Source organism: Varroa jacobsoni, unplaced genomic scaffold, assembly GCF_002532875.2.
Source record: "Varroa jacobsoni isolate VJ856 unplaced genomic scaffold, vjacob_1.0 scaffold_784, whole genome shotgun sequence".
NCBI lineage: Eukaryota > Metazoa > Arthropoda > Arachnida > Mesostigmata > Varroidae > Varroa > Varroa jacobsoni.
Genome location: NW_019213686.1, coordinates 29161 through 53091, shown reverse-complemented (window position 1 = coordinate 53091; position 23931 = coordinate 29161). Strand labels below are relative to the sequence as shown.

The 23931-nt window shown below is 41.7% G+C and overlaps 1 protein-coding gene across 6 annotated transcripts in view; it reads left to right on the top strand.

Moving 5' to 3' along the window:
- The window catches only part of LOC111263709 (uncharacterized), a 49105-nt gene extending 25351 nt beyond the window's left edge, over window positions 1–23754 (top strand). For 3 of the 6 annotated variants that reach the window (XM_022839047.2, XM_022839045.2, XM_022839050.1), the window contains exons 2-13: window positions 8009–8135; window positions 15306–15544; window positions 15733–15893; window positions 16093–16327; window positions 16586–16768; window positions 17106–17530; window positions 17738–18235; window positions 18864–19168; window positions 19396–19597; window positions 19974–20373; window positions 22179–22729; window positions 23182–23754. In XM_022839047.2, coding sequence (XP_022694782.1) covers window positions 8068–8135; window positions 15306–15544; window positions 15733–15893; window positions 16093–16327; window positions 16586–16768; window positions 17106–17530; window positions 17738–18235; window positions 18864–19168; window positions 19396–19597; window positions 19974–20373; window positions 22179–22729; window positions 23182–23523 — 3609 coding nt within the window. In that variant the 5' untranslated portion in view covers window positions 8009–8067 and the 3' untranslated portion in view covers window positions 23524–23754. Of the gene's footprint in view, window positions 1–4121; window positions 4258–7576; window positions 7672–8008; window positions 8136–15305; window positions 15545–15732; window positions 15894–16092; window positions 16328–16585; window positions 16769–17105; window positions 17531–17737; window positions 18236–18863; window positions 19169–19395; window positions 19598–19973; window positions 20374–22178; window positions 22730–23181 lie in introns of those variants that run through there. The other 3 variants (XM_022839049.2, XM_022839048.2, XM_022839046.2) reach the window with 3 other exon arrangements.
- The last annotated feature ends 177 nt before the right edge of the window (window positions 23755–23931 follow it).

Genomic DNA, 23931 nt, shown 5'->3' with positions numbered 1-23931 from the left:
TCGATATAGCAATGATCTATTACCTTCATTGATAAAAGACAAAATTAGCTACACGGTTGCAAAGTAGAGAAAAGTCACATTTGCACGATTGGTGTAAAACTGGCTCTCCTGACAAAAATACTATGAGGTGCTCATGAATAGCGCGATCTATGCATGATCGCAATAGGCCCTGCCATCAGATATTGCTCCGTGCTAACGGTAGCATTGCGTAGGCCGATCACGTGGCTTCGTTCAATCGAGTGAACCAGACCGATATTCAATGGTTCTCACAGTGCTCTGACGGTGTTCTTTCTTCAAGAGGCGATCTCGTCTATTTTCTGCGATAGCGGCAGATAGATTAGACTTTCACTTCGTTCCCTTATTGCCATTCGTCGGCTAATGTCGAACGCGAAGTGTTCCCTTAATTGAATGGCTACCGTATCATTGCAACAACTAAGCTATAGTAGCAAATTTACTTTGAACTATTTTTGCCTTTTCTACGGTTCACGTCGTTGCTCTCTCTCTCTCTCTCTCTTACGCTAAATATATACATATATAATTTTCCTATTGCCTCGATTTCGTGTCGAAGACCCGTAAGAATCGGGGCCACCCCCGGTGTAAAGGTCAGGCTAGTTGCTTGAAAAACAGTAGAATTAAGTATCTTTTTATACCAGAAACAAAACTCCGTTGAAGGAAAAATGTCGGACTCGACACATTAATACATGTCTCGACGTACAGATAGGAAAATCATTTCGATTAGACTCTTTCAGGATGTGAGGTTTTCAAAGAGTTCTCTTGTTCGGACTCAGCTTTGAGTCCGTTACCTTTGTCAACTTTGAGACGTTAATGTTGTCTGATTAGGGCAACGGTCGCTTTAGATGAAATTTTGAAGCTCTCCTTTCGAATGTTGCTTTATGGTAACAATAAACTTTTAGCGACATTCCCGTTTGACGTTCGACCCCTACCGTTAAAGGAGTGTGGTTTAATAACATCCTACAAAATCACTTATGACGCACTCTATGGAATGGCAGGTGCTATTATACAACACGTCTGCGTACCAATTACAAAGGAAATGTTCAGCATAATAGAATTTGCCGTGGGGTCGCCATTGTGAGGTCACAGTAAAAAGGCCCGGAATAGATCCGGATCCACGGAGAAAACAATTAAGTAAATTTAACTATAGCAAAAGGCGTGCCGCGATGGTTACCACTGACTAATATTAAGGCCTGGTAGTTTGGTAGACTTTTATTTTGTTGCATGACTTATGAACGGCCCAATATAGAAAACTGTAATAATTTTTTTTTTGAGAGGTTAGTTGTAGATTCACAGAACTTTTGCTTACCTGAAATAGCGTCTTGGAATTTCGGTTGGCATCTTCTGCACCGCAATAATTGCCACTAAAAATAAATATAATACTCTAATTGTCTACAATTATAATTTCTAATAGACAATATTTTGCTTTTGGACCGTCATCAATTATAAACCTGACAGAGGCCGGAGGAACCAGGAAAGATGTTCATCAGCAACTCAGACCAGTGAACAAATTGACGTTCCTAAAATTACCTCCAGTTCCCCCTGTGGTCTGTTACCGAGCCAATCATTACATTCATTTCTTCAACTACAAATAATAGCCGTGAAAATACGTACTTGTTGAATCAGCGTGATGTTCCCCAAAACCCTGGTCTTTAATCGATGTCCTTTTTCGACGTCGAACGAGCTGATGTGTAACAGCGGTGTCACATATACCTGATCGATCGCTTCTCTATTAGATTTTTATATCTAGATCTAATAGATTCTAAATGAAGTTTATTGAACTTCATTTATTTGTCCTAGCTGATAGACATTTCGTCGTTGGCGTCACCTGTAAGATGGCTACTAAATAGACTAGCCATATCCAAGTTCTGGTCTACCCTGAAATAGTAATGACGGCGGCTAACCGCCAACTCGAACTATAGAACAGCAGTTCTATCAAAACAGTTACAATCGAATAGTGGGACAGGGACAGAGATAGATGATCGATGATAGTAAACAGTAATATGGACTCGCTCATATGTAGAAAGCGCAAAATTAGATTCTTTTTTGGCAACTGCTATTTGTTGTTTAAAGGTAAATGGACGTGTTGTAGAGATTCTGTACTAAGTCGGCTGAATTTATTGCATTTGATGCCATGTTTTGAGTTATCAGTGTTGGTATCATTATTCTTATTGAAATTACTAAACCCGTCTTGATATATATACATATGCGACCTGCCGCTTGCATTTTATCCTCGTTGTTTAAATTTCCTAATAATTATCCTTATAAAATGCGTTGCTACAGTTAGATGGACGTAGAATCTATGTTTGGTAACCCTTCGATGATTGCGGTGTTCATAATGAACGGTAGTAAATTTACGAAACGTAGCGTTACGAACATAACGTCGGCAATGTTTGCTTAGAGCTTGGTCTTTATTTCGTTTTGCCGATCTCTCGTCGCCGATAGCGCTAGAAATAATCGAGTACAAAAATTGTTGAGTGCCAAAAGTTTCTCAGCAATCTGAAAAGTACCCCTGCACAGGAAAGTACCCCTGTCACAAGTCTATTGCACAGGAAAATGTGCGCCTTATGGCCACCATTTGCCCATTTGCTTTTCTTACCTTAATCGATGTAAAATAGAGATTCTTCAAGCGACCAGAAAACTTTAGCCCAGCAACTATATGTATATGGGTCAGGGCAGCGCGTTTAAAATTTTTCTGACGCGTAGTTTTTACGACAGAAACAGATATTGCTATTGCTGTCTCTTGCTTATACTAGAAGTGCCATTCCTAACGGTCAAATTTATTAAAAATAGCCGCCTACTATGGCGTTTACGTTTTAAATTTGCGATCCAAAACAGTAAACAATCATTTTCAAATTTTATTCAATTTTAAAATTGCAAATAATAAATACTAATCGTGTTTAGCGGTGTTAGCGATTGTCAACCTGGTAATACATACGAGAAACTCCAACGGACATAGCAACTGAGAAGGTCAGATGATTCAAAAAATAAAAGGTGCCTATATGATTAGGAAGTGCAAAAAAAGCCGTGAAAAATCTTTAACCGTTATTAACCGTTGAAGCTTATCTGGACAACCGAATGAGTAAGTGATATCCCTTTCTCCTAGCCGATCGTTAGTTTCTTTGTAAAGATTCAGATATATTAGAAATAACTTCAAAATCTCTCTCTCCCGAAGTTCTTCTGGTTTCCCTCATAGATGCATTTCTCATGAACACTGCCCATAACATAGACCGTCGACTTCAAACAAAAAGGAAGCTTTTAATTTCTTTGACTCTTAGCCCACATGAAGAAATTGGATAATAGCTATAATAATTATTTTGCCATATTGGATAATAGCTGATAGTAACTCAAATTCGGAAACTAACGCACCGAAAACTAACCACCATCGCGAGATTGTTATTTTGCGGTAGAAAAAAACTGCTTTCTTCTGGTACCAGAAATAGCACATGTTCGTTACGACAGACAGTCCGCCGAAATGTTCCTCAGCTTAAATAAAAAAATAAATAAAAAACAGGTGTTTTTATTACATGTAATTAAAATTTTTCCATAATCAAATATAAAAAAGTAAAAACGCATATATATATATATATATATATATATATATATCGATTTTCTCGCTGATAAATGCGGTATCATTGGATGCAGTGACCCTACTCATTCATCGTTTTTATATTTTTCGTATTTCTTATCAAAATTGCCTACGCCCGCCCAGATTCGAACCCGCACCACCTCTGCGTCCGTCTCGTCAGTAGCCAGGCAACTTTACCACTGCACTATTACGGGCACATGTGCGTGTTTTCACTCTGTTCAGGCGAACATGAGGCCATTAAACTAAAGACCATCGTCTGTTAAACGTTGATAACATCACAGGAGTGTGAGGGCTACAGTCATAATATACGTTCTCGAAGTGATTGTTCTGGTGGTGAACATTGCGTATACAACACGCATGGGAACTTACAGGCAAACGCTACACATATGCAAAAACAGTGGAAGACGGCGCGGTAAACCTATTCTGCTGGTGGACGAACATTCGCAATAGGGTGTGCCAGATCCGTCTGCTACAGACAGTCAATGTTAGCCTACAGGGTCAGCATTTACCAGATTTCCGTAATTTTGTGATAATGTGTTCGGCGCGTTTTACGCCTTAGATTTGTTCCGAATGCTCGAATCGTATTGGCTTATTTAGTGATTGTCTTCGTGTATTGGCTAGTCGAAACAGACGGACGTTGCTGATATAGCAACCTGGTAAGAGTAGCTTAATTTTTATGATGCCAATTCATACAGGAAATCAATGCAATCACTTAAAAAATTTGCGATGATCAAACGTTAATGTGCGAACTACATCGAAGATCAACTAGCCAATATTGTATCAATCGTGTTTAGTCATGCAGTTTGTATCGGCTGAGTTTTATTTACAACAACAACAATGGTTCACGGTGACTATAGTTTGTGTGTGGCGCGATAAATTTGAATGTAACCGATCAAGCGTTCGCTCTTCCCCTCCGGCTGTTCCTTGACTATCGGCTGATTTTATGAAGAAAACGCAACCTAAGATAGAATAAATATTTTTTTTTTGTACATTATTAAATCTTCGCACTAACAAGAACACCTTAATTTTTCTTTTAGTGACATTTCACATTCGCAATATGTATGTGTGTGTGTGTGTGTATATATATAATTATCGGGATAATTTACCAGTATGATCAAATGGATTTGCTCAGTCGTATTAATCAGCATTTTAGCTGGTAACATAGTCCCTTCGAGATTCAGCATCAGTAGCGTTGCCATTAACCTGACATGATTAACTAAGTTACTTACCGCTAAAAACGTGCTATACCCTCTAGCTAGCCACAATCAACTAGACGATTGTGTCGCTTAAGTACGCGACAGCATTGAACGCCAATAATCTTTTACGTCGTTCGTCAGTGGCATCGTCCGATAGATCTTACCACGTTTGCTTTTGCCATTTCATCGTGCATTCTCTATGAGTCTCACTCAGCTTTGCAACTTTCCAACCGCGGCTAAGAAGTCGCCACTTGATCAATCTGGTTATTTTTAGTTTTGTAAGCAGCCTTTCTTGACTGTTGTCAGCTTGGTCGAGCCATCCGCTGTTATACCGCTATGCGAATGACCAAAGTGTATAGACCTTCCTCACCATCGGAATGGTGCTTCTGGGAAACCTTAGCCCACTGGAAACCGTGAATCTGCGTAGTGTTCAGTAAATCGGTATACCAATTTAATTCAGTTTAAGCGTGCTGCGTTGCAACAGATTTACCAGTTTAAAAGCAGTTTTGTACTAGTAACCCGTCCGTTCCTTGGGAGGTTGCCGATCTTTGTCTTCAGTAATGGCTTGCTTTTGTTGTGTACACTTGAGCGGACGCGGCGAGAACACGCTGTAGCGGGCAGACCAGCGGGCCCGTTGTTCCTCGAACAAAAACAATAAGTGTTAATATAGCGAAGTAGACAGTGAGAAATATGGTGATAAACACAATATCGTCGGCTTTGCAGACCCATCGCGACCGATCGGCAGCGGTGGTTAAAGCCACGCTTTTGATCTGCTTTTCAAACGAACCGATCATGATTTCCAAAGTACTCTCGATCAATCGTTCAACAAATACATGTATACATCGTATGGAATGAGGCAAAAGTAAGTTTAGGCAGTGGGAAAAGATATAAGCTTAGAAATGGGAAAAAGTAAAGTTGTATTAGAAAAGAATAAAGTTTTCAATTTGATACCATAAGTCTGCTTTTTTTTCACAATTGTAGTGTTAACGTTTTCCAAATTGTAAACTTTCCATCGTTGTAGGTAGTTTTGCCCATTACTTTTGCTGTGCCCTATATATTCTCTATCTAAAAATGACAACCAGTGCAGGATTTTAGTGGCTTCTATTGACAGCCGCCCCTCTATGTAGGTGCCCTCATTACTAGTGGCTACATTCTCTGAAATATAAACATACTGCAATTAACACAGGTCACAGTTATGCACACGAAGGGTCCTTTCTAGCCTCGGCCAACAGCCAACCACCCGTCGGATTACGAAGCTTAGCAGACGACTTAACGATCTTTGTGTTTCTACTTGTAGTATTACTATTACGAAACTGAATCAGCAACATTTCTTAAAAGAGGATGAAAACGATACGGTAAAGAACACGCGCAGACGTGTCTTATCCACGCATATGGAGAACGCGCACCGCGCTACTTAGTTTTCAGCTATCCAGCTCCTTATCACTGGAAGTCACCTGCGCTGACGCCGCCGTTGAACTCGGACGATTACGCGACGCCCGCCTACTGCATAAAAGCCGGTCGTATAAGGCTCAGTGAACGGTTACAATTGGGTGGCTAAGTCATGCAAATGATTATGGTAATAATGGCGGCCGTAACGGAAGCGACGTTCGAATACTGGCTGACCTTTGTATTTCGTTTCTTCGTTCACATTCGTTGCAAGCCGCTGAGTCAACTATATTCTATTTATCTTTGTAATTTTAATGTTCAGTTGATGACACGATTCTGTCACACTGGATAAGATTAAGTTGTTTTTGGTACGTGAGCGCCTCTATTGTTGAAATGAGCAGCGACGACAACGCCGCTGACGATGACGTCTTTGCTGTGTAGCAAAAAGTTGAACTAAATTTATTGAGACGTTCTTACTACTTTTTCTAAAATTGGCTCCGAATGTAGCAGTAAGGGCTGTGACATATAGAGAATCGCATACGGTACTGGTTAGTGATCATTGCGAACCAGTCTTCTTTCTATATGATGTGTACAAGAGGACATGGGCGCCGAGAAGTCCTTAGCATCGAAAAAATACATAGTCTATGAAGTTTCTGTAGGACATTAGTCCTTTCGTTGAAATTCCAATTGAAATTTAACTTTTGGTACGTCTACAGAATTGAAAAACGCTCTTATTATTGTTCGAATGTGAACCGTTCTTCCATCGAGTAGAAAATCGTAACGCGCGCAGCTCGACAGGATGCAGCCGCGTTGCATGTATCCCTTTCTGCACTTCCTACGTAGATATCGATTGGGTCCGGTTGTTCTCTGCCAACGCCCTATCGACGAGCAATGAAAGCATCATTTTGGGTATCATTTTTTATATATAAGCCCAGTTAGATGTCTGTATTTCTCTACGGGAGCTTAGACTAGCAGTCTCAAATTAAAAGCCATTGTTGGTCTATGTGTACTATAAAACGCCAGCCTGCGTACTATAGTTGACTTGCTAGATGCACACCGAGCGATTGACAGCACTGTCCCGTTACAGCAGTGAAGCTGAGGCACTGGAAGTGAGACCAAGCAGGCAAACGCTAATATCATGTGACCAACGGCCGCCATATTGGTATTGGGCTAAGTAGGCAAAAGATAAAAAAAAAAAAGGGGTTTTACTTGCTCATGACAATCACCTGGTTGTATGATTTCTGGTGTAGCCCTTTGGCGCCCCATGAGCGACACATGAAAAGCGACACCGACGATTGTTAGCTCATTCTAGACGTTTTTATGCATTATACAAAAACGTGTTGAAAATAAATGGAGAATCATTGTATCAGAAACGTTTTCTTTCTTTATTTAGGCCGTCTACGTAATGGATGCGCAGCAAGCCACTCTATTCAACAACAAAATACGACGAAGCGTGTCACCTACCGGCGGAAACAAAGCATTAGAACTGTAAATAATTGTATTCGTTTCAATGGGTATCTGCGGTTACAATTTGAACCTATTGAGGCAAATTTAAATCAATTTTGATTTATATCTGTTCCTTTATTTTTATTTTAAGCAAAAAAAGGTATACTTTGATTCGATGCTTATCCTGGCGCGTAGTGGTCATAGTTTAGCGGCGAGAAAAGGGTGGCCGTCGAATTAGCTAAACTTTGGAAATAGTTACTCGTCATGCATTGCCATTCATCTATATAGGGTAAATTCTCAACATACTAAAACGCAGTGAAGTGGATTTCATATCTATTTCTCTCGAGTAGCCTAACGGTGATTATCATCTTGTTTTCAGAAGCGGTAACAGAGAGTTGTCTTTACCCCCTGCGGAGTGCGCCTACACACGGCTTTAAGATGTTATACATTTTCAGTGTCGAACAAGGAACCATGCTCACTTTTGAGATGGACTACGCTTGTCAGAGGTACGTAATTGAAAGTTGAGTTATTAATACTAATAGAGAAGGCCTTAAACGAGGTTTTCCATAAATGTGCATCATTTGACAATTGATCAACGCTTTGGCCTTTTTAGATGCAACGCGTGGGACATGGGTCTATTGATTCTCTTTTATGTACAAAGTCATTAATCTATCCATCCATAGACTCTCAAACGATAGCATTGGCAGTGTCTATAACAAATGGGCCAAGTATTGAATAGTGACGTCAAACAGAGGTTGCTTAGAAAGCGCACGTGTTTCTTGCCAGAAGTCTCTGTCGTAAAAGCAATGGTAGTTTGTATAGAGATTCCGACTTAAACTCAAAAAGCACGAACAAATTTTAGTGGGGCAAAGTCAGTGTCACTCGACCGTGCGAGATTTTTTAGCTATTATTGGTACAGTGGCAAATCTCTTGATACAACTTTATTAATAGCCTTGCACTCCTCGCCCCACGTCGCATTTATCCTGCCCAGAAACATGACTGTTCAATGGAATTCCCTTATCTGTTGACCCTGGCAGCGCCAACGCCACACGCTTCGCCGATACCTGCCTCGATTTGTATACGTCTATATATATAAGCGGCTGATCAAGTAATTTCTTCAGCCTCAGCCAGCTGTGGCCTGATCAGATCAATGGCTAAACGTACTTGAAGTTTCACAAATATGTGCTGTATATTTCTGTAGAATGGTTGACAGAAAAAAGATATGACAATTTTATTCTGACAGTAATAGGATGGGGTTAAAGAGTTACTTCACCAAGGGAGAAAGTCGTAAGCGAGTTAGTCCCTACCCCCTCGCGTCTGACAAGGTAAGATATCATGGCACTGTTGGTTTACAAATGTTTGTCGAGCAACGCGGCATTGAAACGGTTGGCCATCGTTTACACGAAAGATCAACAAAGAAAAACACCCGGAATACCTGAATGCAGTGGATAAATGATTGGACGTAGGCAACGAGACAATAACTCAGCAGACGTAGGGCATAATACGGGCATGGAGAGAAAGAATTATACTGGTGGACAGCGCATTAGCTCCGTATCTGTATGTAGTACATGGTATTGTACTGGTTTAATGGGTGGGCTAAAATTATTGCGCTAAAATAGAGAAACGGGTCGCTTCTTACAATCTATGAAGCGTATAATGATGTCAATGGCGTGCGTCTTCCATTTTTTAGTTGAAATACAAAAGGACAATCAAACTCGTAAAATGAGACAACGCGCCATTTATCTTGAAGAAGGGTGTCGTGTCTGTGAGCTGAATGATGTGTAGGTTATAGCGAATACGAATCGCTATAACTCTATAGAAAAGCGTCTTCATGCGCATTTTTTATGATAGGTAGCGACCTACTAGGCACCGTCTGCATAATACCCGGTAGCGGTCTAAGACTCATCTGACTAGATAACTTTACTCAGGCGATTCATCTTACTTTAACTTTTCATATTGTCGTAATACTTTTTCTTAGCGTAGCAATCCTCTCTCCTAATTCGCACGAGCGCATTTATTAATTGACTTTAAATAAAGTAAATATTTCGGGTTCTGTGCCCGATACTACCGTTAAACACCACCTAAGACAACCGACATCCAACGAAATATGCCCATGCCCGTGTATAATTGGATCCGAAATCTTTTCGTTTGGCCCCACAATGCATGTATCAGTAGATAGATCATTAAATGATACAATATGATCTAATCGACTGCTATGTTCATCGTCGATGTCTACAGGGAAGCTTTATAGGGGGGGGGGGGGGGATTGTTTTGCGTCGCTTTAAAATAAACGGCGACAAATCAATTGCAGCATTAGACTCGAAATAAACTATTTCCAGTATATCATCAGGTAGGAAATCAGCTGCCGATAAAATAAACCGGATTCCCCTTAGATGAAATTCAGAAAAGCAACGTACCCAAAAAGGTCGAAAATACTATTTTCACCGAAAACGGTCGGGCTAACCGTTGAATACACGCATAGAGAAGCTGAACCAAAACTAACGTCGAAACTTATGGCTCTATTTGTATTTATCGTAATAGATTGGCCCGAATTTGCGGAAGTAACTGTATCGCCGCGTGACGATGTCTGGCACAAACTAGCGGTGCCTACACTCATCTATTAGAGGCTGGGAATATTGGACAGATAGACAACAGCGGTATAGTAGAATGAAATGTATCATAGGGGAACATATGGAGAGTTATTAAGAGCAGTAGGGGGCGGTAGTAGTAAGAGGGCCAACTTGGCAGCGCGAACATTCCATTTCACGCAATCAGTGATTTAAGCAGTAAAAGTGGCAGAGGGAAACTAAGCGACTTGAATTTATCTTCGGGCTAAATTTTATAGACATTGTTTGGTGACGAGGGTTTGCAGCTTTTTTGGGGTGGAATGGGGCTGGGGTCGGGGGCGGCAGGGGCAGAAATAGGTAGCTTTTGAATGATGTTACGCTTTCTTTTACTGTAGTGTAACTGGAATAATTTTTTTTTTACACAGTTGGAATATTTACAATGTTAGGAGAGCGAAGGAAAAATCGGTTGTGTCTATCTGCTGTTTCCACGTGCATCAAAAGCAGCCACTACTTGACTTACCATACATCTAACACTTCGACTAAATAGTATAGATTTCAGCCTGCTACTTTTGTAAGTCAATAAGTCATCTCAAAGACATTTCAAATAGCAGTGATAAATTAATAATTGCGGCTTTATTCAATCACGCTATTCTATCTCATATATGTTGCTAGCAGGGCTTGAACCCCTGGTTTTTTCTCTAGAGGTATAGGATACATTGTATGAAATGAATTAGACGTACGAGTATGCGAGGCGTGCGTGTAACAATACAGAGGCATGATTACCCATTTACCACCACACGCACAGAGCGCGAGCTATAAATGCTACACTAAAGATCGCCAATTGTATTTTTGTTCATCTTTCCATGTCATCGCTGATGTCAGCGACACCGTCATCGGTTCGACAAATCCTAAATCACAAACTGTGACGGAAGCTGTGGGCATCCGATCACTCCTTAATGTTACACGTCCACTGTCCTATGACGAAATGGTTCGACTCTGGCGGCTATTTTGACGTCGTGTCGTCGTTAGTGCTGCATTCGCTATAACTGGGCGTCATTTAAACGTCACTTTTGTACAAATCTACAGATGAACATTTACGACGCCTTCATTAGCCAATGCTACGGCGCCATATGCGGGGGGAACTTCTGATTTTAGTTACTATGTTGGCTATTCCTTCTTTTGGTGGCGTTCCTTCTATATCGTTCCCAGTGCACCGCTGCGCACAGTATGGCGTGTGAAAAGTACCAGTGGGTTTTGTGAGCGCCGATTTCTGTTGGAGTCGTCTGTGTCGTCGTATCGTAGTCTTTTTGTTAGCGTCATTTTCGATTCCTTGGTCGTTGGTCAAGCAATGAGCCATAGTCGAGGCGCTTACCGCTTTTTGAAACGCGTATTCGGACCTGCGTAATAACAACAACAAATACTGGTAAACTTCCATAAGGAAATAGTCATTCGTAATAGTTTTACCTTGTGACTACTGTCCACTACAGCGGGGAGCAATATTTTTGTCTACGTGGAAACCTACAGAAAAATCGGCCTAAATCGAAAAGGAACAGCTTTCGAACTCGAATATTTGGTTATTTAAAAAACCATATATTTTCTTGCTAGCCCGGTTAGTTTATCAGTCGTTTACGCAATTTGTTTGACTGTCTAGTTCTGTTTTCCCATTATGATATTATGCATCCTCCATTGGCAACAATTTAATCCAACGACATAATTAAATATGACTTACTCACGAGTGCCTTTCGTCTGCTACCAACTCAGTCAAAATGCTATCCCTATTGTACATAGAATGAAGAATGCCAGTATTAGTAATAGCAGCAAATAAACGATTCACTTATATATTACAGACAAAACCGCGCGGGTTCATGTGGGCCAACATTTCTGTTCTGTCGATAGTCGATCATAAAAACGTTATGGAGAACTTTTCTCGCTACGTCTCGAAGAACTAGTCTAGTTTGATGATCTCCTTCATCCTGGATGCGTATCGTATCGACCACAGATCAACGATCTTGCGTCGTCCCCGCTAGTAGCTCACCGTTGCTTATTTTATCGCTGGACTGCGTCGCTCGTTGCACGCTTCTAGGCAAGCGCGTTTAAACGTCGCGCGTGCAGCTTTTGGCACAAGCGCAGCAGGCCCCTATTTTGACGCGCTGTCGACGTCATTTGGAACGGGCTGAGTTAGCTGTCGTTACCAAGTGCCCAATCTATTCAGTCCAATAGTGGATGCCGGGAGATAGGAGGCCTGGACGGTGAGCCTCGATAAAAATGTCCGTATTGCCATGCTGTGTCTAAATCTATCAAACAGCATACAACAGCAAACATAGCATAATCGTCCGCACGAATTTATCTTTCCCTTTTCCTCGTTTCCCCTTTTTCTCCTTTGTCTAATATTTTTTGCTAAGTTTTGTCAATTCATTGTTATTCCTTTCGTAGTTTTGTGTTCCCGTTACTATTATTCTACAACAGGGGTAACGCCGAGTTCACATTACATAGCTATAATATATATATATAGCACAAGTGGGTGTTCCTTCCTAACGTATCTTAGATGTGACCATTTTTTAACGCTGGCTACAAATATGACTACGCCAAAGCGAATCGAATGCATTTATATGCTGGTAGCGTATAAAAATTTCTCATGTTTTCAGTGCCTATATTTTTCCTAAATGTTTCAGCTGGTAAGTTCCGAAAACATGGGTAATTATATTTCACAGACTAATCGAACAGCATCAGGGATTCCCTGAGACGAAGGTATATTTACGTTCAGGCTCAAATTCAGACAACTACGTATACTTTAAGTTCAGTAGGCAGATACTCTGACCATTACGCCACCATCAAACGCGAACATCTCACACAGGCACAGCGTTGCGCGACGCATGCGTGTTACGACTGTTCCGGACTGAGCCAGACTGCAGGGTGCGTTAACAGCATCACTCACCGTCACTGTCTCCATCGTCATCATATGCACGATTTTCAGCGATGAATTCGGCGAAGATAACGCAGAAATAAGAGACAAGAAGCTGAAGACCGCGCGCACTGGTCTGTTATATTACCATAAATAGTAAAAATGGCGATAACAACGACACAAGCAGTATCATAGCATATTATATAACATGACAGGAGTGAGCCAAAGTTTTCGTCTTAGTTTAACGCCGTCGGTATGGTGATACGATTGAAAAATGGACCCGGTGACGATTTCTGGACTCGCATTCGTTAAATCAACTTAAAACAATTTCTTCCAAAAGTGTCAAGTAAATAAAAAGGCGAGTGAAAATAGTTTATCTGAATGAGCCTTTATCAAAATTCGAAGCGATCATTCGATCAGTACATGACCGAGGACGCATTTTCATGTGAACGATTTTTCATCAATTTTTTTTTATTGGAGAATGTTATCTACAATATATTCGGTATATTTCGGTAGTAGTACAAGGGACCTGTTAGAAAAACTTGGCAAAAAACAACGTACCAAGACAGGACGGTACTGTGAAACCCTTGACTGAAAATAGCGCCAAATATTGAAGAACAGCGAAGTGTGAAGCACATATATATATATATATATATATATATATATATATCCCGTTTATATTCGTGTCACCCAAATCTCGATAAACTTTATATACCGCGTTATAATCACCGCGATCTCTGTCGGTTCTATCGAAGAAACCCTACTGGAAGATCTTCGTCACACTCCTAACTCTTAGTTAGACAGATGAGGTACACATTGATTCTCCTTCTTCGTCGATTCCTTCTGCTCATGGCATCAACAACCAGCGCATATCTTCATACCAATCTCCGTCTTTGTACGGCTACAGCCAAACAAATCAAGACCCAGCAGCAACACTACATTGCGTTTGTTGACAACGTTTATTATAAGCGGTTCCAAATGGACATTGTCAACAAATTCGTGCTGACATTCCGAGGGTTTGTAGTGATACGAAGCCCATTGAAATAGGCAATAGCACTGTTGCCTAATGTCCTGATCCATCCTTCAAAAGGGGAAGGTTTCTCTACCTTTTCGTGTTGTTCTGTTTGATCCCTTCAACTAGCTTTTTCCGTGTTAGCGTTACTGGTCATCTTGCCAGCCGAGATTAGAACTGATGGAGCACTTTTTAGCCTATTGTTTAGCCCTAATCTTATTGTTTGTATTGTTGCCGCTATTAGTATATTGTGTGTTTGTTTAATTGGTCTGTGATTGACACGCGGCGTGCTTTAACTCGTCATTTCAGTTTTGTGGTTAACGACTGCGATCGGAATAGTATAGTTAAGACGGCAAGCGATGGCGGTATCGAATGACGTTGGGTAGCCGGCCAGTGGCATGTTCTGACTACCCGGATGTAAAAGATATGATTTGAATCAAGCTGTTAGAGGAATTGGAATCCAATTGGGAAATACCGTCCATGAATCGTCATGAGCGAGGCACGGTTAGGGGGCTAATGGGAACGGTTAAAAGTAATCAAGCATATAAAGCAAAGCGTCACCGGGTTTATAAGTTTAATTAGTTGTTTAGTTCGTTTCATTATAACTGCAGCCTTAAGTTGGACGAACTGTTAAAGGCAATTTGACACAACCAGCTATTAGCTATTGATTGTAACGATCGCTCGACGACGAAATGTCCTTATCAACTACGGAACGCTGCAGTACATACTAGAATTCGACGGCGGTAAAAAGTTGATTATTCTTTGGCGAAAGATATATACTATACACTAGTCCTAGATGTCCTTCGTCGGTGTGCCGTTTTTAAAGATAGACCAATAACAGGTCGTATGCAACGCACGTGTAAGTACAGTCTCCTATTTGTTGCTTCGAAACAATGGTGTTATTTTTATAATAAGCATTTTAAAATAAAAACAACTGTCGAGTACAGCACACGTCAAGAACAGTGTTTTCGTGTAATCGTATCTAGTAGAATTAGCCAATTATTTGTCGTACATTAATCATAGTTTAAAATGCATGTAAAAGTATCGATGCAGTTGATAGACGGTGATGTCCCGTGCATTTATACATCAACGCCTAACATAGTCTGGGAAGGGGTTCAGTCCCCCCTCAGTTATTTTGCAGCTTCTCTTATTTACGTTTCTGTGTGCTTCATCTTTCTGCTTGCTTTTCCCGTAGCGTGGACAACTTGAAAAGTGCCATCGACCTGACGCAGAACGTACCCAAAGAGAAACAGGTCTTGCTTATTTCCGGTGGCGAATGCCTGAACAACTCGCGAACGGTAGCCTCGTACGGAGCCGGCACCGATACTAACCCAATATTTTTGTTCAACAAGACGCTGTACGCGGACCTACAGTTGCCCAGTTCACCGGAAGTTGGTCGACATCAGTTCAATAACCCTCATTATGAGCGACAAGGTTTGAATATTAGCTATTTTCTATTGCAAAGCACGTAATGGTTCATCTCATACTTGGTAACTATCACTCGCAAATATTTGCCATTTTCAGATATTAGTCCAATTAATTATTTTTCTGCCACATCAAGCTGGATAAACGCCGACAAACCAATGACTGACTAACCTTATTGTCTTTCTTTTCATTTGCAGAAGCGCTTACATTGCAGAAGTTACAATCGCATTGTGCGCTTGAACCCACCATGGTTACGATCAGGAAACGAACGCAATTTGCTCAAGAACTCTATGAACTATCAGTTCAGGAGGCTAAGCTGTGTCGGCAAAAGGTGCACGAACAGCATCTCCAGCAGCAGGTGATTGATAAAATAAACCTTTAGAAAAACAAAGCTGAGCCAATCAGCCGATTAGGCGTCCCCCAGACGAGCAATAGACAATGTAAAGCGTATTGTTTATCAATCAGAAATAAACCAACGTTGTTAGAAATATCTAGATAATATAATATCAACACAACCTCTATAGTTGGCACATTGTTTTGTGCGCTTGTTTAAATAGGCGTGGTCAGCGGTAATTGCCAACCTTGAGGACGCAGGCGTAGCGTTCGAAAAGCGGTCGCGTAGATTTTTGCTCCTTTTCGAAACGTTTGTGGCGCGCAATGCCGAATTTCAAATGATTCAAGACAATTTCCCCGAGGATTGTATGTTACTCGCCAGGCTCCCGCTACTGACTAAGCTGACCCAAACATCACAACATCAGGAAATGAACGATTTGAACCTGTCTTCGACTGACGGTTTGCATGACATTTATGTCACCCTATACGTGATAGTTATTATTCAATCGGAAACTTACGATCAATGAAAGTGGACAAATTGAAAATATATGCTATAGCTAGACTAACCCATTCAATTTTCACTGTTGACGAGCTTCGCTGATAAAAATTCAGTTCAATTTGAAATTTGCTTTATAAATAATGCCGGTTTATTGCGAGCTACCGCATGCTTAAAATACATTAAAATTAATTTACATGGCACCCTATCGCCGACCTTAGGACTGCCGGCCACTCTTCTGGACTACGTTATTCGATCAAACCCAGAAAACAGTTTGGAGGATTTGGCCGAACAGTGTCGTAAAGGGCTGACGCAGTTGACTCCGGAGGTGCTTGAAGAGATGCGGAAAATGATCAAGGAAATCCTTGATAAGACCAGCCAGCCGAATTTCAAACATATTAAGGGTTTGTAGTCGTACTTCGTTTCTTGTTCTGATAAATTATACAGGTTATAATCTTGTACTCAGTCTAACGTTGTTGAAATCCCAATCAATACATTTATCGAATCTGATTCCATTACCGCGAATCATTGGTTCCTATGCGCCCTTCTAATTAACGTCGCGCTGTTGGTTCTTCATCGATATACACTCATCAATTTTGTCTTTACTGACACGGTGTTTTCAAGTACGCACGTTTATAATAGAAATATGCCTTAAGTGGTAGGGTCAAGTCGGGATGGATAGTTTCTGCTAACAAACCGTGTTCATATCTGTTTATCTTAATACCAACACGGTTTTACTAGGTCTGGAAGATCGTCTGAGCGGACTCGAGGAGCTGATGCGGAAGGCCGACGACCTGGTCATTAGGCAAGAGCCAAATTGTCAGAGTTTCTTGCTGATGCAGGCAAATGCTGCCAAGCTGAAAGACAGTGAGCGTTCGCTAATGATTCCTGATTTATGTAGCACTCAACCCGAGATCCTGCAAAAGATGCATCTAAATTATACGATGCTCAAGGACATTACGCGTCGTTGTTCAGTGGCCAAGAACGAACTGTCAGAAAATCTAAAGTACCGCTTGGCATACATTACCCAGGTAGAAGGGAGCATCGGTGATATATCGACTAAGCTTAAAGTCTACGAAAAGCGGATTGAAACCTTCTCCCGGATCCTTAACAAAATGGAGCAGATTCATAGCGCACCGCAAATTTATGCAAGATCTGTTGCCGAGGTAGTATCACAATCGAGTCATCCCACATAGGTCATGCTACGCTGATCTTAACAGTATGACTTTTTTTCTAATACGTATTACCGATAATGAGCCCGCGACGCACGGGCTGTGTAATATTCAATTACTTCTCTAATAATTTATAGTAGGTATTATTTGAATTTTCATTATACCGTCTATTTCGCGCCACTACCTTCTTCTCTTCATCAGGTGGTTCGGCGAAAGCGCTTCTCATCCCTCTATCTCAAGTGGGCCGGAGGGTTATCCGCGCATTGTAAAGAGGTCTACAGAAACGAGCTGGCTCAAAGGAGGGCGTACAAGGAGCAAACGCGGAGTCACTTCTTGCGAAAGCTCTTCCCCGGCCTCGATGATGTTCCGCCCCCGTACGCCACGTCGACCCCGGAGATTTTCGATGATCGCTTACCACCTGTCGAACTCGTTGACGTCGAACAGCTCAAGCGCGCCATGCCGGCAGATCTTGCCGGCTTACTTGAGAGCAGCACCTCGGTACCTTCGCTATCGCTGATGGACATTGACAACGTCAGCCACTCGGCCTCAGATATCTCGTCGAAGAAGACAGTCGAATCAGACGCTGTATCCCATCAGGAGGTACGAGTTTACGATATGGTTACGGCCTCAAGCCCTGCTGATCCCGGATACGTCACCGACAACAGTAACAATGTTCTAATGGAGCTCAGCGTAGAAAAGGTCCGTTTGTACGGAGACCTCTGTATATCGCCTGGCTCTTAGTTGCAGAATTAGATTACGCTCTACATTTGACAAACACATTGCCTCATGATTTAAAAGTCTTCATTAGGGAAAAGTTGTGTTTAGTTATTGTGTGGTGCATGGTTAGCATTCGCGTTCAGATAAATTCGATTACTGGACATGCTCGAAGACATCTTAGAATCGATCTCAAAAATAGTAAAAACTCAAATATACACTGGAACAATAGTAGAATTTAACAAGTGTGTTTGTTCTGCATTGCAATCTCTAAACAGTACACAATTAGAGCATACAAGGAAAGCCTCGATTTCGCCGACCTTCGTCTTTATATAAACGGTTCTAATTGTTCGTCTTAGGCCAACGATATAGGAACATTTAGCACCGAGGTAAAAACAATGGTTTTACTAAAAATGTCTGTCAATGCCGGATACAAAAAAAAAAAAACATTATCTTGTCAGATCTGCGAAGTGCCGTATAAGCAATGTATAGTTTTCCCTAAGGCGGAAGCCCTTCGGCTTTTGCATAGTTCTCTTTCGTCTTTGTCAAGTAGAGACATTAACGATTAAGTATAGTTTTAGTTTAGCGAGTGTTGACCATTCTGTTTCTGAAGGTGGGTACCGGCAGCGAAGCTGCCTCTGCTCAAGAACAGAAGATATGCGTCGATGTACTGCACTGTGAAGAGATGCGGGAAAAAGTTCGCGGTTGCGTGAACGACCTTCGTGTCACTGTTGGCGCTTTCGTGGATGACACGACTATGCTTGCGCAGGATTTACGGCGTTGGACAGGAGAACTGGCTGAGGATGCAACCAAAGTAGCGACGACCGTTGCTGCCATAGTTCAGGGAGGCCAAGACAAAGAGAAATCTCTTGAGAGACAGCTTGAAATTGAGCTTCACAAGCTTAAGGATGCTCAAGCGTAAGTAGATTCGGTGGATACTGTAGATAGAAAGTGTGTGAAAATAAGTCATGTTGTCTTCTATTGAAATGGTTTATCTTAAGCCCGCATATAGCAATCAGACATTGCTGGCTGTGTTAGATATTGGTTGATGATTTTTCCACACGTTCTTTTATGCATTGTTATTTGATCTCTTCTGTCTTCTGTGTCCATCCACAAACGGATGTTGGTCCTTGACGTCTATACAGTGAGATCGAACTCTACTACGATCAGCTCCGCCAGATGAAGGAGCTTGTGGACCACTCCAAACAAGAAATAGAGATTCAGAAAGCTGATTACGACTCGCGGCTAACCAAGTTGCAGATGGAGCACGAGCTCGAGCTAGAGAATGTTGAGGCACGATACAAACAGGAACTTACGCAACTTAATGCTCGGATAACCGAGATACAGGTACCTATAATTGATGAAATAAAAAATATTTTCATTCTACGGCGCACATGTTGAAATGAGTTGACGCGTTCCTCTGCGACATATTGATAGTCGTACACTTTTCAAGGGAACCCTCACATTGTCAAGCTAATCTATGCTGTTGCTACATGTCATGTGTTGAATTATGAAATACTACCACATTCGTTGCTCTTTCTAAAGACAGAACAAAAAAGGAATTACTAACCTGGAGTGCCACGTAGTTCCGCTGTGTGTAAAAATAGTTGCTCGTATGCTAAATATAACTTACTGATACGCTACCTATGTCCGTGTCCTGCTACGGTTCTCTTTTTTCTACATACTTGTCGTTTTTGGATTTTCTCTTTTCGGTTTTTTACAGGAACAGAATGAGCGGCTGATCGTCGCTCAGGAAGATCATGCCACGCAGTTAGCGAACGTCGTAATCGACCACGAGGGGCGTTTGGCGCGACTTCACGAAGAATTCACTGCTCGCGAACTTGCCGTCCGCGAGGACCTTGAGCGCCACCACAAGAACGAGCTTGAGTCGCTTCGGTGTCGGTATAAACTGACGACGAGCGTTATGTCGACGTCTTCGGGCACCATTGGCAGTGACGTGGTCAGCAGCCTGAGTTCACCACAAGGCGGAGTGACTGGCCCATTGTTACTGCCAGCCGGAATTTCACATAGCCAAGAGATCGAAAATCGTTGGAGACTCCGCGAAATGGAACTTGAGGAAAGAATCCGTCAACTCGAGCGAATGCTTCAAGACAGAAACAATGGTCAGTTGCTCTGGAACCTCGTCCGGGAGCTATTAGATTCTGCGGATTTTTCGAACAATGCGAATTTAACCCTTTTGTGTTTAGCTATTGTGATTATAATATTGTCTGTGTTGAATCTTTTTTTCGCCACATGATCTTATGTTGATCATGCGGTTTCGAAATCGTTTGTTGACTCGATACATTTGGTTTGTAGTAGGCAAATTGGCAACGAAACGGCATGAATATGAATTCAACCTTTTGCGTATCGCATGCCTGCACCCAGTTTTGAATCCTTTGGCACAAATGTTATTCCTTGTTCGTAGGACTTTCGTGTTATGTTGTTGTACAAAATAATAATAATTATTATTATTATAGCAGTAACAGTGTAGACAACAAGAGTACAGGCGCGCGTGCCCATCAAACCGAAACCGTGATGTAACTCTGTGATGCACAGTATATATATATATATATATATATATATACAATAACAATGATCTAAGCATTATTTCGTGTTACCAGCTAACACAATCTCAATCTTGCAATACCGCAAATACTAAGCTAATATGTGAGAGTTACTAAGTTAGTTGAAATAATAAATATAATCCTTGATAAACATCGAATTCTGTAACTGCACTATTATACCAAGAGTTTTATTGACGGCATGCCCTCACGGGTTTTGTGGCGGCAGACGAAGCTGTTGCCTAGCGAGGTTCAACATCGAATATACAGTGAATACTGGTATCTTTTCATTTTTTTACGTTCATACCTTCTTTTTACCTTAGACGAGACACCTGTTGTTAAGGTTGATTGCGTATAGTGGATCAGATGTAGCAATTTTTATGAACTCGACAGAAAAGGTTTTGATCTGATAGCTAGAACAGTTTATGCATTTGGTGAAATACATCGCCGGCAAAACGTATTTAGCTCTACTTTATTAGCTTGTGGTACCACTTCAATAGGTCCCAAACGAAACCATGTCAGGCCGAGCTACAGGACTCGCTGCGGATAATTGGTTTTGGGTATGTTTTTTTTTTGAGAAATGTTAGGAAAATCATTCATATTTTTTTTTAAATCTCGGTTTGGGCGCTCAGTGTTAGTAATGCTCATAAAGCACGCATACCCACTTGCGTGAAACTTCCACGATAACAGATTACAGTGAAAGACTTTACCGAATACAATAAGCCCTTATCCATTGTTACATCATTGTTATAATGATCTATTACGGTAATAATCGTACGCGGACCATATAACGCGGTGACGATTTATAGCTTGGCTCGAATCGATGAGAATAAATCAACTCAATGTATAGATATTCAACTATTTCGAAACGTATCCAAAACAGCTGAAAGACCTTAGTTGGTTTTAGCTTTCATTTTTTTACACAGTGGTACCCGGCACTGTACACACACAGCACGGATATGTATATATACGCGGTCTATAAGATTTAGAACTTGCGACTTGCCTGTGTGTATGAGAGCCAATAAATATGTCTATGTTTGTGATATATCTCAATCAATTATCCTGCGTGTGTGTGTTATTTATTCACAAAAGTATCTTTTCCTATTTACCGCCAATCTCTCTAGTTCTACGCTGTAACATACTGAAACAAGCACGACCTCCTTCATTGTTTCTGCTGGTGCCCGTCGTTGTTGAGGTCCGTCTCATCGTCTACCTCTTTCGTCTGCTTAGAGTCAAAATCGTGAAGTTGTTCCCTATAATGTTTTCAACAAAAAAAAAATCTAAAGAAAACAATAGAACAACGAAAAAACATCTTGATATGGTGTATTTGGTCGTCGGTGTGTTTTGTTTTTGCATCTCTCCACTAGATTCCCCTTCTCCGGCAGTGGTAGCCGGGGTCATGGACACCAGCTGTACGTCGGCGATGAGCAGTCTGCAGATGATGGTCGACTCCCAGTATCGCGTCATGGCCGAAAGCGCTGTCGGAACTTTAGCAGGGCCCGGAATCGGCGGCGGAACGTCAACGGCGATGGTTGAATCGACAGTCGTTCGGCTCCAGCCGTCCCACACCAACAACAATAATCCGGCAACAGCGATGGAACTAATCGAGCAGCTTCGTGCGAAAGAGGCCGAAATCCAACGGATACAGATGCGTCTAGTTTCCAGCTGCGGAACGGGATCGTTGCCATCATTGAGCAGCGACCGAGTATCGATTCTCAGCTGCGTCCACGGAGACGTCGTTCTACTTGCGTATGACGACAATCATGAAAATTATGTCATCTTTATGCTCGGTCCGCTGTTGCATTTCCTACACAGGGACTCGCTCGAGGAGCTTCGGCTGAGTACGGATCGGGAGAGATCTACGAAACGCTGGATCATTGGCGAGGTCGTCGACAAAGAGTACTGCGAGGCCAGGAGGGTAAGCATGGATAGCCGCTGCATTCATCATAACTTAATTTTTTAGCTGTACCAATGTTATTGAGACAATCTGATGCTTTGTTATGTGATTGTATTTGATTTATTCTAATTGGAAAACGGCTGCTCGACCAAATGATTACTGCAAATTTATTTTACTTACATTACACATCACTACACGTATTACAACCATTGTTTACCCCGTTTTATCCTGTAAACAACACGTACAGCACTTGAAACAGGTGTACAGTTGAACCAACGCTAAAAGACAAGTAGATCAGCTATTGTACATAACCAATAACTATATCGGCATAACGATCACAAGCACATGCTGGTTGTTTCGTAACAATTAAGTCATAAAATTACAACATCTCGGTAATTCACAAGAAAATCTCTCAGTAGCCTCTGCGACTCCTCAACCGTACTGCTCCTATTGATTTGTATTATACTTAATAGGCGGTGAACCGGTATAGGCTAGCTGTTGGTACGCGCTTCTTCCGTGTCAAGGTTCGGCCGTGGGATCGTCAGGGAGCCATGCGTCGAGAACAGGAGCGTCGCCAAGTTCTCAAGGCGGCGGCAACGGCAACGACAGGGGCGGCTACGCTGTCAGTCCCGCTCGGCAACAACAGTGAAAACGCTGGTGCTAACGTAGCGTCAGCCGTGGCTCTGGCAACAACACTGAGTTTAAACGCTGCTACAACCACAACAGTAACCGCTGGAGTGGGAGGACCCTCAGACGGACCGAATTTGCCGGCTAGCGCCGCTTCACCCGTTGCCTCGCCAGCTACTTCAATTTAATCTAATTGAACCGAGTCAATAATTCTGACGCTAACGATAATAAGAGCAAGCGCATTTACAACAACGAGCAATTAAAATAACGACAAATGGAGCGCCCCGTTAACGACTCATTAAGCGAAGGAAGGTACAAGGCAACGATGTAGATCGGACAGCCACAATGATAGAGAACTTAAGCGTAAAAATTAACAGCAACAAAGGCAAAAACAATAATAACACCTATTAAGAGAGGAACAGTGGCGTTGTTAGCATTTGTAAGGGTTACAAAAAGGCGATCTAGAGAAGAGGATCGGTTTAGCCACTGCTAGTAACAGCGACTAATGCAATGATGGGTTCGTCTTTTTGTTAGATTCGATAAGGACAGTTGAGGGGATGTAAAGTCAGGATTTAAAAGGCGCACTCAGATTAGAT